The following is a 19,010-nucleotide window of genomic DNA, read 5'->3' on the forward strand; positions in this document are numbered from 1 at the left end:
TAACTCCATCTGAGCAAGACTATAGTACAAAAGGTCCAAACCGTTATGTGAGGCAGAATATGGTCGCAAAAAGCCGTACCCGAAAGTTATATGTCCAACAGCTGACGAAATCATACTGCAGCGTAATGGACAACGAAATTTATGTTGAGGTGAAGCTCAAACAGACTCCAGGGAACCTGCATTTGCCGAACACAAAAGATCGTTCCAATGATCTTCTAGCTGAAGTGGTATGAGGTGACCCCCAACCCGCAAAATACACTAGCATTGCATCTTCTAAGACATCCCAAAAGTGGTGAAGACAGTTGAAGAAATTGAGCAAATACATATGGTAGAATTTATTAAAATACGTGATATTAAAAGAAAGAGGTGGTATTAAATCATTACACTGCATTGGGTTACCAAACAGCAAAGAACGGAAGCCCTTGTGACATTCGGGACTGAGTCAAAATTTAATTTCAAACCACCTGCAGTCGCCTTTTTGATAGAAATGTTTTTCTTTCATTGAACCATAAATATATCAGCTGCTACGTTTTGTATTTCTATCACACACAGCTGCATAGTGTTATAAGTGCTATATTCGACCATCTTTTTGCGGGTTGATATACTGCAGAGGAACTAGCGTTGGCATATGACTTCCTACGCTCTGAAACGGTGCCTCTATATTTATAAGTTATGAACAGCACATTTTTTTTCTATATTTTTCTTCTCAACGATTTTCTCTATCCGTTATGCTACGTACCGCTTTGAACAGCTATAAAATTTATTTAAAAGATACTTTTTTTGTTATTGTTTGTTTTGAGCGCTGCTCAAGCTCAAATTTGCGTTGCATCACCGTACCACATTTGTTTACCTTCACTTCGCCCTATTCGAGAAATTAAATTTAATCAACTGCAAACTGTCTTGCAATGATAGCTAGAGACTCCATTCATTACCGGCTATGTTTTGCCACATTTTGATCTACGGCTAAGCATGGAATGGCACGCCGTTATGGCGTGCTATCACGTACACGACTCGAGCGGTGCATTCAATTCCATCTGATTATTATTTAAATGTTCGAATTTCCATAAATCCTATGCGCCAGTCCACTCAGCTAGCAAGTCAATCCGACAGAACGGTACGGAAGGGGCGGCCTGCCTCCCCGGAGGCTATTATTGGTGTACGTTATTCATTTTCAGCAGCGACAGCAGTTTCACGAAACATAACATAATGCATGGTTTTCATCGTAGACCACCAGCTGGGACAAGTGGCGGTGATGATGAATATATCTGTCGTTAGGCGGAGTGTATGGTTGTCGTTCTAGCAGATTATTTGTAGTTCGGAAAGTCATGCGATTTTTTTTTGCGGAATATTGGTACTGAGATTTTTTTCAATCATTGTGATTGAGAACTAAGAGATTGCTCCTGGAAAACAATACATGCTCGATTTATCGTTGAAGTGTATTAGCAAAAATAAGGAAGCGCCATTTATTTCTGATTAGGGGCAGTCCATATCCACGTGGACAGAGAAATCGTGATTTTAGACCCTCTCTCCTCCTTCGTGGACATTGACAAAACCCTCTCCCCCCATGTTTTGACGTAGAACTTCGTCTCTCAGGAAGTTCGGCTGCATAGGGATGTAATATGAAAATCTAAAACCGGAAAAAGTGAAAAATATGTCCAATTTCAAATACTAATAAATCGGTTAGTTTTTGATGGATTTCCTTTGTTCTCGCAGCAAAAGGTTGGAAAATCTTCTAAGATTCTTCAAAATAATAGACCCAGTAATTTGAAATATGCTATTTGGCCTATATAAGAGCCTGTTTCGGCCAAACTGCTCATGTTATTTCCAGACAGCGACAACAGCAGTACTTCCTTAGCAGCAGCAGAAGAATTTGTATTTGTATTTGGTATAATTCGTCTGACAAATAAAGTCTTCATGAAAAAAATAATCTAAAGTATCACAGATCTAAGCCTATGTGCGAATCGTCCAGTAGTCTTATTGAAATCAAAGTGCTCTTCCAAAGCCGTAAACGTCCGTATACTTGCTGAGATCGGTATATTTTGACCAAACATGTTCCGATGGAAGATTGGCTGCAATTACGTTGTATTCCGAAGAGTCCTGTTTGGTACACGAAAGTTCAATTTTTCAAGCAGAGTGGGGACATCAACTTCACCGTGCAATATTTTTGCCACGAACAGCGCTTGTTGAAGTTTCCTTCGTCGTTCCAGTGTGTCGAGGGCCAGTCGCCGACATCTGTCAGAATATGGTGGCAAATTATCAGGATTTCTCCAAGGCAGATTTTTCAGTGCCAAACGGATGAACCGTTTCTGAACACGTTCAATTCTGAGACTCCACGAAACCTGATACGGTTACCACACGATTGACGCGTTTTCTAAAATTGGACGGACGATGACTTCCAGGGGGTCCGAAAAATCCTTCGCAATCTTGGAAATCCGAAAAATCCTTCGTGTTGCTTTGGAAATGATCGCCGCTCGGTGAGAGTCAAAACACATTCTGACATCCAGTATTACTCTCAGATCGGACACTTCAGTAACTCTGGGAAGGATGTTCCCTCCAATAGTATAATCGAACAAAATTGGATGTGATGCGAGGTGAAGTGAAGCGGATATCAATACCAGTGGATAGCGGTCACAGCTGCGGCATGGCAACGGATAGCGCAGTAGTTGCAGCGGGTCTCAGCATCGATAGTAGCTGGGCCAGCTGATGCAATGGGGCACTTCCTTTAGTGAAATGCTGTCTCTGTGCGATAGCGAGGACTAGTAAATGCATCAATTGAAAAGTTGCCTCATTTTGACAACACACCAACGTTCTGGAAAGCTGGCGTTTAAAACACTTGAGCCGTCTAGTTTTGAGTGTTTACCGGCATTTAATTCAATGTTCGGCATCTTATCTGATATTGAATTAAACAGCAAATTGTCCTTTTCGGGATAGAATAAATACCTGGGTTAATATTCTCTCTTAAATCAATTTACATCTTCAAATTTGGAACAGTTTTAAACTTGACTTCATCTACAATGTTTCAGAACGTACGGAATTATCTTTTTCTTCAGTAATAAGCACAACAGCCGAACAGCTTTTATTATTTGCATGAAAATTATGTTATTGAACAATCAAACCTTAACAATTGTAAAGCCCAATATGACAAGCAACTATATTATTGAACATGGTAAATTCTCATTGAAACGCAAATTTCAATTGACTCGATTGGCCGTTATATGATTGCTTTCCCAAGCACGGTCGACATAATTGTAGACCGAGTAATTCGGAATGTACTTTTTGTCCTATATAAGAGCCTGTTTCAGCCGAAACTACTCATATTAGTTTTAGACAGCGACTACAACAATCCTTAGCTAACAGTAGCAGCTAAGGTAGCGGATAGCATCAGCAGCAGTAGTGGTATCAGCAACGATATTTGGGCTAGCTGATGCAGCGGCACTTCCTCTAGTAAAAGCTGCCTTTGTGTAGTAGCGAACAGCATCAGTAGTTGGTACATTAGCCAGCACTTCCTCTAATGAAAAGTTGCCGTATTTTGACAACACACAAACGATTTCGAATGCTGCCTTTCAAAGTTTTCAGTGTAAAAACAGCTTACAACTGTGTTATCAGAAAAATGCCTTAATCTCCTCTGTCGGGGTAGCACACAGATGCGATCAACATTAAATCCGATATTAAATTGAACAACAACAGTGTTTATAAGGACAACAAACAAATTATGGAAGATTTAATATTTTCTCGTTTTGCGCATAGTGTTTGTTTCATTCCTGTTCAGTGTTGTACGTGCAAATTAAAATTCGGTAGCACTTCAGTTCCTCTTTTGCACAAAATTTTAAACATATTCAATACACGTAATGCAACAAACAACCTTATGTAGTTCTACGTCAACCTTGCGGTCGTGGCTTTGCATACAACCTTTGTGATTTGTCCATATTGACATATTCTCACAATGAAAAAATATAAAACGTTTGGTTGTGTAATTTAGTGATTAGACATAAAAAATCCAGGCCATGTCTTAGGACGTACGGCCATCTAAGTACATAAAAAATATCAGCAAAAAATAACGATAAACAGAAAGGTTATAAATGGAAACAATACCATTGAATATCAGCCTAAAAGGGCTGAGAAACACACTTAATGAAAAGGACAAAGCAGTAATTGATTCCAAATTTTACTGTAATTGGCTTTGAAGTTGGAAGAGACTAAGAACAAAAATGATTTTGAACGTTGCAGGAATTTTTTTGTAAATTGAGCGTCAGGAAAAGACCGGAAGCTACTATCAAAAATTTACAGAAACAAAGCATACAAAAGTTCACGCTGAAAAACATTCCTGGAATCCAGAAGAAGTCGAAAATAAAATAATCTTGAATATAACTTCAAGTGAAACATGTTAAGAGAAAAATTAAAAATCTAAAAAACTCGAATTTCATAGACTTACTGGTGTTGAACCATTAGAAGCTATGTCAAATAAAATTATTAACAATTTCCGACAAAAATCGTTGCAATCCTCAATTGCTACGATAAGCTCTCTTTATAGCCAATAAGTTAGCAATTAAGTTAGTTGTAAGTTTACTTCCCCTTTTCTGACAAGTAGGTTTAAATCCTTACGAATGATAAGTCCTAATTGCGAAAGCAAACAAATCCTAACAATTAAAATTACAAATTTCTAACAGTGTTGAGAAGTCACCATTTGTGATTGGACACACATACTCATTATTTACTTAATTTATCATAAATAATTAAGCTACTAACAAATCCCCCCCTTAAAAAAAATCTAAGAAGGTATCGAAGGTAAGAAAAAATTAAAAACGAAAAGGAGTTACAAAATTTCCTCGAAACGGTTCGAACCTATTCTAAACTCTACTTCTACTTTTGAGACCGAAAACGGAAATAATAACATAAAATTTACATATCATTCACAACAAATGGAAGCCGATTTTCGTTTTGAAAATTTTCATATATATTATCAAACGCATTTCAAACTTTAACTCTCTAGTGCCCAATGCCGCCATTTGGCGGGCTTCAGTCAAACCTCTAAAAAGCTTTAATAAATACTTAAAAAGTTTTTATAATGATTCATAGTGATTGTACCGGAACCCGTCTAGAAATTAACTTGGTCACTAGAGGGTTAACTTAAGAAACCAGAATAACTCCGAACTCAGCTGGAACCAGTTTGAAGCATTTCCGAAAAATATATGTGCGTTATTTCAAGCTTTGCTGAAAATAACCAGAAGCGTTCAAAAAACAGATCAATTTCAATTTAAATGAAGCGCTTCTAAAAGCTAAAAAACCCAGTAGCAAAATAATGAAAAATGCACCCTGAAATAGAAAAAAAAAGCTTACGAAAGCAAAAAAATCAGCGAATGAGCCACAGCAGAAATTATTTACAAACTGGAAAAAAATATTCGCAGCAACGGAGAAACTCCTAAACCAAGATAAAATATGTAAACATGTGATCTCAAATTAGTGTCTGATAACTTGAAAAAAAAAAAAAAACTATAATAAATTAAATTTACAATGAATAAAAACGCTCGCAAAAGTAGCTTAAAATATCTGAAAATACATCGAGAGGCTTAAAAGGATAAATAAGAATGTACTCCGAATTCAGCTCAAAATGGTTGCAAAACGTCTTTAAAAACTAGGAAGCCAACAATGGAAATAATGGTTCAAACCGTTTTAGTTAGATAGAAAAAATTAAAATAAAATATGATCGAAACTTAGACAGAAAAGGCTGAAAAATACTTCTTGGGAAGGCTGTATCCATTCTCTTGATTTTTGCTCGAATTTCTTTCTCTACCTGTCAAACGCCGGGAGAAATAGACATTCTCACACAGAGTGAGTAATTAACCATATTTAGCCGTAGAGTTCACTCACAAACATCGCGTTGGGTGAACAATTGTTTTCTCTCTCAGTTTAAGGGGGAGCAGTTTCTACTAGCTTCTCAGTAACTAAGTAAGAAATCGGCCAGAGAACAAAACATGTAGGTTCACATTGAAGCCCATTCCTAACAGATTTTGGATTTAATATTATAGAAAGATCCAGAACTCGCCATGCGTGCGTATTCTGCAGATCATTCGATTTTATATTGTTTTTGTTGCACCTTAGCGCGATGTGAACACAATTCTCAGATGTTCACTGAGCAATTCATTTCACATATCTGGCGCGTGCCCATGGGCTATTTACAAGAGTTTCATTGGGCTGTTGTTGCTCAGTCAAATTGGAAGCGTTTATTCGCTAGAGAAACTTCAACTCTTCGCTCTCTCAATAGCACATTGAATGTAAGCTTACAGGTGTTAAGAGAGGAGATAATTGTTTTTTCTTTAAGTTCAAGAAGAGCAAAAGGAAGACTGTTCTTGTGTACAAAAAAAAAAAAAAAAAAACAGAAGAAAATATAAATTCATCATCCAAAATATATTGAAAATATCTTCAAAAAGCAGATGAAGCAAACTAGGTATTTCGAATTAACTAAAATGGCCTGCGACCGCGCCTAAAATTCTGACAAAAAATAAAGAAAATTATCTTGCATTTATTTCAAATTAATTATGTAATTCTAGCGTGAAGAAGAAATCTAAAATAAAATGATTCAAATTTAGCCTAACAGGGTGAATAAAAAATTTATTACAAATATAACTGAATAGATGAAACTGATTCCAAATTCAGCTTACAACTTAGAGGCCATCCACATTCCACGAGGACAGATTTTTAGCGATTTTGACATCCCCCGGACAACTGCCCATATAAGTTTTTAAAAATTTTGTTTAAGTCACCTTATACCTACGCAATTATATAGGCCCGGTCGGAAAGGGTTAAGGTAAATAACTAGGATTTAACTAAAAGTATGTTTTATTCAACTGTATATTCATGAGGTGGAATATTGTATATTTCCATGAGTTCTAAGAATTTTTGCATGAATTCCAGGCTTGGAAAGAAATGATGGGACTCTTTTGCCTTTATTTTCTCTCTATACACAAGAAATAAAAGCATATCATATCATTTTTTTAAAAGTTGCGTATTAACGTCAAGTTTTAAAACAAAAATAAGAAAAAAATTCAACTTTTTTTTTAAATTGAAATTTAATATTTATTTTTAGTTTTTTTTGGTCAAAAAAAATTTTTTTTTGTACAGTGTATATTTTTTTTATGGTGCATTGGTAATTTCCTACAACTCATTCTCAGACAGTTTTTCTATACAACCAACGGTTTCTGGGCTCCAATGCTTCGAATAAAACCTATGCCAGAAGGCATACGCCCTTTTAGAATGTAACTCATGGGTGTAAAAAATCTCTGCACCTGTGAAAAATGCTCAGTTTGCTGAGCCAAATACGTGTGCAAAGTTTCATTCAAATCAAAAATGGTCGATTAAATTTTCGCGTATTTCCAGGCGATTTGAAATGATTCTGCTCTTTTCCCTTTTACTTACAATTCACAGACATAAGATCCCATTATATTTTTGGAGGTAGGTTTGGTTAATCGGTGTGATTTCTTCGGCAAACTTGTAGATAATAAGTACACCTTTTCGAAAAAAAAATAAACCATATAAAACCATGCAAAACAAACCTATTCATAGTCTATGTGTAACACCACGTTCCGCTATCGACAGGTTACCTTATGTCTACTAACAATCTTTCCTGAGCATCATTCCTCAACTGGGGTAAAAAATATCCAAATTATATTGCAAGTGTAACACTATTAGTGCTCTGGATGATGAAATAAGTTTAACTAACGGTTTACATTGTTCCTTAAGATATTTTTGAAATACCTGATGGAGAAAAATACAATACAAAGTACGTCGACGTAGTTTAGAACCGACCGTGGGTTACCTTAAAATAAAATATATAACACAAAAAAACACACTCACCTGCAGCAGTCGATCGCTGGTTGAAAATAGCGGCCATCTCCATCATAAGCACTCCTGCCGACAGATGCAACCCATGGCAAATGCAGTGTATCGTAAAACCGATCACTGTCAGCAGCCATCCCCAGCCTCCTTCCGGGTAGTAGTGTTGCCTAAGGGTCATCAATTGTCGCAGGTCGGCCACCAGCCGTGTTCCGTACGGTATTTTCACCTCCTGGCCATGCCGGTAGTGCCGGTGATGATGCCGATGATGTCTGTGATGCCCGGATGATTCGTAGCCAATGTTGTTGATACCGCCGCAGGACCCGCTACCACTAAGACCCACTCCGGAATCTTCCCGCGAGTTGAGCTGCGGCAACGACTGTGATCGCTGCAGGGCCAATGGCCGCATGGTGTCATTCGATGAGAAGGACATCCTCTATTTTTCTAGATTCTTCTTTCTAATTATTGTGACTTCATTCGTTTTCTACGGCTCTGTCCCGTAGCTTTGCTTCCGTTTCACATGCACTCATTTTGGTTTTCGTTTACGGTTATTTCCCTCCCTTACGATCACTCACATCACTTGGGGCCTCCACACCTTGGTTGGGTGGCAAAATCGTGGCTATTATAATTAACTGCACCATACGACCGTCGGGTGCGAATCGCAATCGGCATTTTTACGTTTGCGAATTAGAGCCAGATTGCGCTTTTGCTTCTCGGTCATCCTGGTAAGGTAAGACCGCGGCGTAGGGTAAGCGAGAGCGAAAGAGAAAATTCGTTCGTTACTGCAGGCGCTATCAATAAATAAAATGCAAAGTTGATGATCGAAAGTGGTCTTCGGCCGGAGGGACCTAACCGTGTTGGATCTGAACCTGAGCTGCTATAGCTACTTATTTCAATTTCAGTTGTCGCCCACAGTCGGACAGTGGCAATCACTGGATAAAAATGAGGGCGTGAAATTATTAATTTACACTCAGCAACATCATTTTCGGAAACACTGAATCTGTTTTCAACGGTGAAACTGTACAGCTAGTTGGACCACATGATCTTCAACCATTTGGTGCTCATATTTTCACTATTATTAAGTTCCTCTACTTGTTTGCATCATACTCGAGGGCAAGTTAATGATATTAACATCAAGGATTTCGCTGCCTTGAGTTATATAACATTTATTATGGCGGGTGATTTAAATAACAAATTGTAGCTATTACGAAAACTTTAATGAAATTATAATGGACTATGCTTGTTACTAGTGCTACTTAAGTTGTCATGGGTCAAAACTGCTAAGGACGGACAGATCGAACGGAATTAAAAATTCAACGTATTCGGATAATTCCTCAAACCACACAGCAGCAACCAGACACTTCAGAATCAAGTGGAGTAGGCCCGAGGGCAATGAAATGCAATTATTCCAATCAAGAGCAATCAAATTTTACCATTAAATTGACTGCCGCAGCACTACTGTCCGTCGATGTCAGTACAGTCAGTATTGGCACCCATAAGGAATGATCAAGATCGCAAGTAACACTTGGCTTGGTCCATTTTCTTCGTATCGATCGAACCAAAAAGTTCAAGTTTATGTAAATATAACAGTGTACAAAACGGCAGGCGATACGATACTGTTGTTTTTTATGTTTCTGCTGGGTGTGCTATATTTGAAGCACTTTTTATGATGATCCGAAACAATTTTGGTTACAAATCGACTCGATGCTATGAATAAAATGTGTGGGTTTTGTATATCTGTTGATGTATTTTAATAGTACCGATTAAGAATTATGAATAAAACCAGTTACCAAAGCTGCAGCTTGTATTTTTGGTTTGTTGTGATCAGTGCCTTAAACGGTCTCTTTTTCAACACTGATTGAACAGTAGGTTGATAAACTGTTGTTGATCAAAGTTGTCTGCCGGGGAAAATATGAAGAGTATTGAACGTGCAAACTGTATGACTATAATACCTGGTTATAGTACAAAAAAGTGCCATTTCACAGTCGAACCATGTAAGGTACCACAGATTCTATGATTCTGCGCAACCAGGTGACATCAATTTGACCCGTGCAACAAAGTAATCGACGCAAAGCAACAATGGCCTATATCTACAAGGATGAGGGTGTCGGATGACAGCACTGCACTGCCAACAGGTTCGATTAATGCAAGAATGTCAGACTGTCAGTAAACATGCGGAATTCTTTCAAAAGTCCATGTCCAAATCGGTGAGACGCGAAAGGAGTGTCGTTAAATTGGCCTCTGCTAATAAGAAATGTTTGGTTTGGTTGTGCGACAAAGTTATGGCCATATTATAGAACGAGTTGGTGAGTTTCGCAACTTTTTTGGGGTGAACAGGAAAATTAAATTAAACAAATTATCAACTGGCGACAAGGCAAATGTAGAATTGGAAATGGAATTTCGGTACATATGGATACGAGCGGGTATCAGTAAGTAGGATTGGTGCAATGATTGGTCTTTGAACGGGATCTCTGTTATACTTTTGGGTGAGTCTTTCGATATTTTTCAACCATAGATTGTTCTTTTGAAAGATTTAGCGAGCGACAAATTATTATCCTGTGGCTTGAGCTATGTTCACGTTATTTTATGAAATGGACAGGTCCAATTATTTACGTCAGATCAATCTCAACAGGTCGGCATCCTGGCTTTCATCAGCGTACCACTTGCTTTTACAGCCAGTATTACCAATCGGAACATGTCATGGATTATTTCTATTGACACGTGTTGAAAAGAGAAAAAAAAAACGCTTCATAAAAGCCGTGTAATTTGAGCCAAAGGGAGCAATTCCGTTCCCCACACGCCTCCACAACTGAAAGTGATCGCGAAAGGAACTCACCTAATCGCCATCATCATCCCATGGAGCGTCAAATTTCACACTAATCCGCAGAAAGGATTTTTTTTTGCGCCAACCGTGGAAGACATTCTGCAGCCCACTTTCAGCGTTGCAAGCGATGAGTTTGAGACATAGCGGATCGATTGACGTTGACAGCACTCTGCTCTTACATGTAGGTATTTACAAGCGAGCATAGGCCGCGAGCGAGATAGAGAAAGAGAGTCAATCGTTGTCGTTATTGATGGTAGCAATTATTTCCGACAGATTCACGGACGCTTTTTTCTGATTGGTTTGCTGGTGCTTGGAAATAGAGTGGAACGAGATTCGATATCGGGCAACAATTTTTGTGATGTATGGGCATTCCGCCTGTTTAACTCAGTCGAGAAATCCATTTATGGGGTTCATTCAATCGACCCAGACTTGGATGTGTTGTTATCTTAATGGTATTCACAAACCATTTAAAGATGTTGTTATTGACGATGAATCGATGTTTTGGTGAAGTTTGACTCGGATGTTAATTCCCGAATGTAATATTCATAATCGAAGGATATGGAACAAAACTAGCACGAGTAACGAACAGACGAAACTGATGGTAAACATATAGTATTTCGAATATTCTTTCACTGTGTTAAACAATATTGATAGCTCGTAACAATGAACAATGAAAAAAAATAAATTTATATTTTAGCATATTTAGAGGCACTGCATATCGCTTTTTGATATACCTACTATCGATATCTTTCGCACAAAAACAAACAGCGGACATGAGGGTTATGTCAGATGAGTGCGTATAATTATAACATTGAAATTAGGAATTTGTGTTTAATGCTTGACAGATGAAACGTTCTAATAGTGCTCAATTGCTCTCCCAAAAAACAGAAGCAGAAACAGGACAGTGCCAATATGTCAACCATCCTGTCGCGCCCGTATGTACTGAACTTTTTCATATACGCACCTTTTAAGTATGTGCAAAAAATATAAAAATCGTCCGGCCGTTACCGTTTGCAATATTCCCTTTGGAGAATGAAAAAGAAAAGCACACACTTGGTCGCCGTTGCCGTCGCCGGCAGATGTAATAATCGTTAAAATAAATATCACTTTTATGGCGAACGCGTGAAACGGCACCCGATGATTGTGATTTGTTTGTAAGATGATTCTCTTTGGACTTGACCGGGTAGATGCGACCACTTGTTGACTACGGGCAGGATGAAATATCTTTATAATGAAACATGGCATCGATCAGACTGACTGGCTGCTTCTCCGCCTCGAGGCGCATTCCGGCCGGTAGTATTTCTTATTTAGCACTTTTATGTTCATGTGCCACTTGGGTTGGCTACTGGCGGCGCTTCTCTAACGCGCGCGCCAGAGTGGTCCGAAAGCGATATTTATTATCACTGGCAGGAAAAACCAAATCTACTCGCCAAGTGACAGCAAATAAAGCAGAAGCACCTGTTTGCTCAATGATATAGTATTTTATGTCTGTTTTACAGAAAATAAATGAGATTCATGGTACAGGATATTGACGCTTATTCTATAAAATTTATTCTTTCATAGTTTTGTTTCGCTCAGACACACATCAGATCCAGACACAAGAAATTAATTCAAAACTTTATCCTAAGCGGTCATGTCCATCAGAAACGTTCTCCGGTGCGGGAAATTTCACTGTTAATGGTACCCGTTGTGATCGTGAATCGAAATGTTCGGATTACGCTTGAAATAATCCAACACCTTCCGGGTCTTCTACGTCGTGTGACACTTTGTGGACGGTGGATACGCCCGTTCTACAACATTTGCCACTGTTGGACAATAATCAGAGCATTGAAAAAAAGCCCAGTGCCGGACAGCCGACGACCCTGGGCGACAGGAAGCTCTAAAGGATGCTGAAAAAAAGGACCGAGGAAAAAGTGACTACATCGCTGCGTGAGTTTGGCCGAGAGGTCGGTGCAACAAGCCAAACAGTGAAAAAGTACTTGGTGAACTCAGATCTATGTTCCGTGTCAGGAAGCGGCAGTCCCGTCTACTGATGTCGGAGCTCCAGGCAGCAACGAAGCGGCAGCGTCTGAATTAGATGATCAAGTCAATTTTCCCGGCGATTCGTGACGTGGCTGTGGAGATGGACGACGAGACTTAAGCCACCCTGGATAGAAACGACGGCATTTCGTATTATTCTTCCCCCACAAAGGAAGTGAACTCCGAGGTGAAGTTCATTTCACATACCAAGTTCCCCAAGAAGGTGCTGCTGTGGCTGACAATCAGCGAGAAGAGGATGTCAAAGTCGCTCTTCTTTCGCTCCGGACTGGCCGTGAACGGGAAAATTTAGCATGAGCATGAGTCTGAGGATGATTGATTGCCTGGCCATGAACGGGAAAATTTATAGTACGAAGTGCCAGGCGGAAGCTGCGTCGTTCACCAGGAAATACCATAATGGTAAAGATACAACGCTTTGACCGGATCTGGCGTCGGCCCACGTCCTAAGCGATCGTTGGAGGAGATGGTGTAGCTGAATCGCTCCTGCGTCCGACTAATCTGGTACGAATTCCTATTTTGTATTTCATTTTTTGCTTGATCTTAATGGGCCTTGCAAGCAAGGATGGAAAAAGTCATATCGTGTAACAATCATTCGGAAATCATACCTGGGAGTGCTACTTCTAAGCTGTCGATCCCAGCAAACCTTGCCTTGCCTTGGGGGGTGCAGCATTCCGATTTGGAACTTGGCCTTCGGTTATTTAAACACAGACTTAGCAGCCGACTGTTTAATGTACAGAACAATTGCGGGGCTAGCGCTACAATCCTACTGACACTAACAATCTCTCCCGAGCCGAGACTCGAACCTACGACGACTGGCTTGTTGGGCCATCATCGTACCTTGAGACCATCTGGGAGCACCCCTAGCAAACCATAGTAGAGAAAGTTACACAAAGACTATCTCACCAAACCTCATTTTTCTGATAGTTAGTGGTAACTTTGTTTACATTTTGGACTTTGTGCTTTCTTGGTTGGTCCTGGCAAATGGTTGGACACGTGTCACTTGAGATCCTACTGTGGTCATTCACCTCTGTCCAGCAACTCCTATCCCAACCTCCACGTGGTGCCGACCGGGATACGAGTAACCTTAGCGGAGATCGGGTAACCAACCCCGGTGGAAACTTTGGTCGTATGCTCTCTGGGAAGGAGGAACGTACGCGGCTGTTTCCCCATGTTAGGAGCGGCGTACAACAGCGTCTGATCCGGAGCGGGTGGCTGAATCATGAAACGCGGTGTCTCGCCAGCTATAGCAAAGACGGCAGCCCCGTCGCGAAACTAGGTATCGCAGCCCTAGTAAGGCAGCATACTGAATATTAAATACTACGAACAATCCAGATATAAATACGGAACGGAATAATCGGCATGGACCTAGGCAAACGAAAAAGGACAACGATTATTGGAAACTCGGTACTTGGAATGTAAGGACTCTACTCGAACCGGCACGCGCAAGTATCCTGGCTAGAGAGCTGCGGAAGGTGAATGTGGAGGTTGCAGCTATCCAAGAGGTGCGGTGGCCGAAATCGGGAGAACGCGAATTCCGAGCAGTAGATCCTATTGCGGACACTTCATTTAAGTACCACATCTACTATAGCGGCGGCGTGAAAGCAGAAAGAGGAGTCGGTTTCGTGCTAATTGGAAAACAGATGAAGCGTGTCATTAGATGGAGGCCGATCAGTGACCATATATGCGTGTTGAGAATTGAGGGCAAATTCTTCAACTACAGCCTAATAAATGTGTACGCACCGACCAACGAGAAACTCGATGACGAAAAGAAGGAGTTCTATGAGCTCCTGGAAAAGACATACAATGAGTGCCCAGGACACGATATAAAGATTGTCATCGGAGATGCAAATGCACATGTCGGGCAGGAAGACTTCTTCCGCCCCATAACTGGTAGGGAAAGCTTCCACTCTACAGACGTTACAGACGTGAGGTCGTTCAGAGGACCGAACGTTGACTCGGATCACTATCTCGTAGTAGCCAAAATCCGCGCTCGGCTGTCCAACGTGCTGAAATCCAAGGCAACGAGGAGGATGCAGTTGAACATCCAGCGGCTATCAACTGAAGGAGTTGCTGCAGAGTACTCGCAGAAAGTTGATGAACGGATTGAGGAAAGAGTTGAAGGGAACCTGAATGAACAGTGGAGGCACATCCACAGTTCGATCAGCACTACAGCGCGAGAAGTGTTGGGTACAACTGTGGCAGCTGCGCCCAATGAGTGGTTTGACGCTGAGTGCCAGCGAGTGACGGAAGAGAAGAACCGCGCCAGGGGTCACATGTTGGCCACGGCTGTGACGCGTCAGAGCATGGGTAGATATCGAGAAGTAAGAGCCGCTGAAAAGCGACTCCATCGCCGGAAGAAACGACAGCATTGGGAGCGTATTCTTGCGGAGGCGGAAGGTTGCTTCTCCAGGCACGATGCGAGGAGTTTCTACAAGAAGGTCAACGGAATCAGGAATCGAAACGTGTCTGTCCCTGTCATGTGCAACGATAGGGAGGGGAACCTGATTACCAAAAAAACAGAGGTGGCCAGGCGTTGGAAGAAACACTTCAGTGTGCTGTTGAACGGTGAGGGAAACAGTGGAGTCGAAAGGAGCAGGATGACTATTGAGAATGATGGTCAAGCTGTGGAACCACCATCCATGGACGAGGTGAAGAAAGCAGTGAAAGAGCTGAGAAACTGCAAGGCAGCTGGGAAGGACGGCATTCCCGCCGAACTCTTCGAAGTCGGGAGTGAACAGCTGTATCGTGCCATCCATCGGATCATGCTGAGAGTGTGGTCTGATGAAGAATTGCCCTCGGACTGGTTGGAGGGTCTCATATGCCCGATCTACAAAAAAGGCCATCGCCTGGACTGTAGCAATTATCGGGGCATAATACTTCTCAATACCGTTTACAAAATTCTCTCCCGCATCCTGTTCCACAGACTGAGGCCGTTGCAGGAGACCTTTGTTGGCGAGTACCAATGCGGTTTTCGAGGAGGACGCTCCACGACGGACCAAATGTTTACCTTGCGACAAATCCTCGATAAATTTCGAGAATACAACTTGCAGACGCACCATCTGTTCAGAGACTCCAGGGCAGCGTACGATTCAGTCAAGAGAAATGAGTTATGGCAGATTATGATTGAACATGGCTTCCCAACAAAGCTGATTAGGCTGATACGTGCCACCCTTGAAGGTTCTACATCAAGCGTTAGGATAGCCGGTGAGATATCGGAATCGTTCGTGACGTTAGATGGTTTGAAGCAGGGTGACGGGCTGTCGAACTTATTGTTCAACATCGCATTGGAAGGTGCTATAAGGAGGGCTGGTGTGCAGAAAGCGGCACCATCGTTACGAAGTTGCACATGCTTCTCGGTTTTGCGGACGATATCGACATCATTGTTATTAACCGTAGAGCTGTGAAAAAGGGCTACGGACCTCTCAGGAGGGAAGCTGCGAGATTAGGGCTTGTCATAAACTTTGCCAAAACGAAATACATGGTGGCTGGCAGAGTGCGTGGTAGTCCGTCGGAGGTTGGTGCTGCGGTGGTGCTAGATGGGGAAACATTTGAAGTAGTCGAAGAATTTATTTACCTGGGAACATTAGTGACATGTGACAACGAGGTTAGCCGTGAGATAAAGAGGTGGATAGCAGCTGCAAACAGGGCCTTTTACGGATTACGTAACCAGCTAAGGTCCCGCAGTCTGCAGATCCGTACTAAACTTGCACTCTATAAAACACTGATTCTTCCGGTGGCTCTCTACGGCCATGAATCATGGACGCTGAAAGAGGCTGATCGGCGATCTCTTGGTGTTTTTGAGCGTAGGATTTTGCGTTCAATCCTTGGCGGCAAACTAGAAAATGGTGTTTGGCGCAGACGCATGAACCATGAAGTGTACCAGGCATACAAATCGGCGGATATAGTCAAGCGGATGAAACACGGCAGGCTTCAGTGGGCTGGGCATGTAGCGAGAATGCCGGATGAGCGTCAAGCAAATGCTATAATTAGCAGGAATCCTGATAGAGGTCGACGACTTCGAGGTAGACCCCGCACTCGTTGGATGTGTGCTGTCGACGAGGATGCACGTGAAATAGGTGTTAGTGGCGATTGGAGGATAGCAGCCCAAGACCGAGGGACATGGCGACGTATTCTGGATTCGGCACTGGATCGATAATCAGTCTGTCGCCTCAAAAGTAAGTGGGTAAGCTTTCTTGGTGGAGCAATCGTGTGCGTAGTGGAAATGCTGCTCAATTTATAAATAATCCTATGTCGAATTCGTTTTCGCGGTGTAGCTACACTCGGACTACACTTTTTACCCTGAAAATGTTTTTTTTTCACTTTCCGGACTACACTTTTTCAGCCTCTGATCACATCTTTTCTGTTCCGGACTATACCCGAAAGAAGCAGAGTTTTGAGTGTTACCAACGCACTCACACGTATGTGTCAAAACTGGTTTGTTTTGGTTCTCGTTCCAAGTGGTAAAGTGTCAGGTAATTTTTTTTTCAGACATTTGTGAGTTGGAGATATGAAATGGAAACGAGACAAAAAGACGATGGCATGGCAATAATGACCTAAACAAAACAAATTGACAGCTTTCTTTCTCATTACGCATACCAATGCAACTACCCTGAAAATGTTTTTTTTCAAGCTGAAAAGTGTAGTCCTGGACGGTGTAGCTACACCGCGAAAACGAATTCGACAAAAGAATATTCCGGTCACAATTGAAATGATCTGCTAATTGAAAACAAAACTGCATCGCCCGAAAGTAAACAAAGTTACCAGTTGCCTGTCATGCTCAGATGCGTGACCATGCGATGGTCTGTTTCTACACAATCAAGAGATAAATTAACGCAAAGAAACATTCATTCTTTGACAGATGGACAGATGCAAAACAGATGGAAACTGCTTAAAATAGGTTCGGGGTGATTAGAATAATGTCCCTCGATTGGTAACTTTGATTGATGATTGTTAGTTAGTTTGTTTAGTTAGTTTGCTAACTTAGTTTTACAATCTGAAAACAAGTTCTGACAGAGAAAACGATAGAGAACAGATTGATGTACTACTGTTTGAGTTTCACCCAACACATTTCGAGTATTTTGTCTGAATACACAGGCGGTTCCTAAAGCTGCTTAGAATATGTTCTCTACCCTACCTAACAACTATCTCGTTCGTTTTGATTCATGATTTTGTACCACTTGCGGTGTCGACTTGCTGTCATTTATTGTTTGTTTACCGCGCGCGATGAAGGAGTTCCGCGACGTTGTAGTTGTTTTCGAGAGGTAAGCGACCCGGTGACATTTTCTAGCAGTTGAAGTGGTTCTTTTACACATCCGTCAGTACCGGGAGACGGGTTCGTCCAGGGACCGGGGGCCGCGAGGATGCCAACGTACCATATAGGTGGTGAAGGAGCGAGTTTGTCGAAAAGTGAACCGCTCGATACGGATGTGTCAATCGGGACTGCCCACACCGTCATGACGAAGGACCTGAGATACAGAGGCTGGACAGAGCCAAACTGATACTTGTGCGGCACGTAGGTCAGGAGTTTGTGTTATCTGAATCGCGTACTATAAGATCAAGGTTATGGGGAAGATTGTAGCTCCGGTACTTTGGTATCTCTACAAAAGAATCATTACGTCTTTAACAGGACGGTGTAAGGAGAATTTGACTGAATTTCTTGGTAAGACTTTGTGGCCTTTCAGACCCCCCAAGCCAAGCAGAACTAACTTAAAGGGAGCACTATGGACCAATTAAAAAAGCTCATTTCCAAGCTCTGGAATGAGATGCCGATGGACCAGGTGCGTGCTGTGTGCGCTTTGATAAATATCTCTAACTCGTCATACGGCACAAAAGAGGAGCGGGTGCTCCCAGGTTTTAGGTCGTAAAGGTTCTCAATAAGCATTGCCTCACTAAAAATTGACTCAGAAACTTTACATTTTAATTTTTAACACATTTTTAAAGTGTATTCAATAAGTGTGAACTTATTGAACGCCCAGTGAGTCCGATGCATATTTTTAACACGAAGGGAGCTAGGCTTGGATTTTTGTTTTAGCATACACGTCAAAATTAGAAATCACAATTCTTATGTTCTAAGACAGTTATTTTAATGTAATTTATCTCGAATTAATGCTAGCATTATATAATATTATTTAGAAAGTGGAGGGGACTTCAATTTTTACATACACTAACTGAAAAATGACTTGACGACTATGCTTTCAACTTCAACTGATGAAAGATGGTGCGAAAAGATAATGTTTTATTTGCATCGAATTATTGAATCTGAAGACAGATACATACTTGTTGTGGTTACATTTTCGATTTAAATTATGAGTTCCAAACA

General features: G+C 41.1%; 1 protein-coding gene across 14 annotated transcripts in view; it reads right to left on the reverse strand.

The window, feature by feature from the left end:
• LOC129718844 (monocarboxylate transporter 12-like) overlaps window positions 1-19,010 on the reverse strand; it is a 473,704-nt gene that overhangs the window by 132,730 nt on the left and 321,964 nt on the right. For 3 of the 14 annotated variants that reach the window (XM_055669983.1, XM_055669982.1, XM_055669981.1), the window contains exon 2: window positions 7,852-8,621. The exons of 9 other annotated variants lie outside the window; for them this stretch is intronic. In XM_055669983.1, the coding sequence (XP_055525958.1) occupies window positions 7,852-8,263 (412 nt within the window). In that variant the 5' untranslated portion in view covers window positions 8,264-8,621. The remainder of the gene's footprint in view (window positions 1-7,851; window positions 8,622-19,010) is intronic. 2 more of the 14 variants (XM_055669985.1, XM_055669984.1) reach the window with 1 other exon arrangement.

The sequence above is a fragment of the Wyeomyia smithii genome, chromosome 1 (genome assembly GCF_029784165.1).
Source record: "Wyeomyia smithii strain HCP4-BCI-WySm-NY-G18 chromosome 1, ASM2978416v1, whole genome shotgun sequence".
Lineage (NCBI taxonomy): Eukaryota > Metazoa > Arthropoda > Insecta > Diptera > Culicidae > Wyeomyia > Wyeomyia smithii.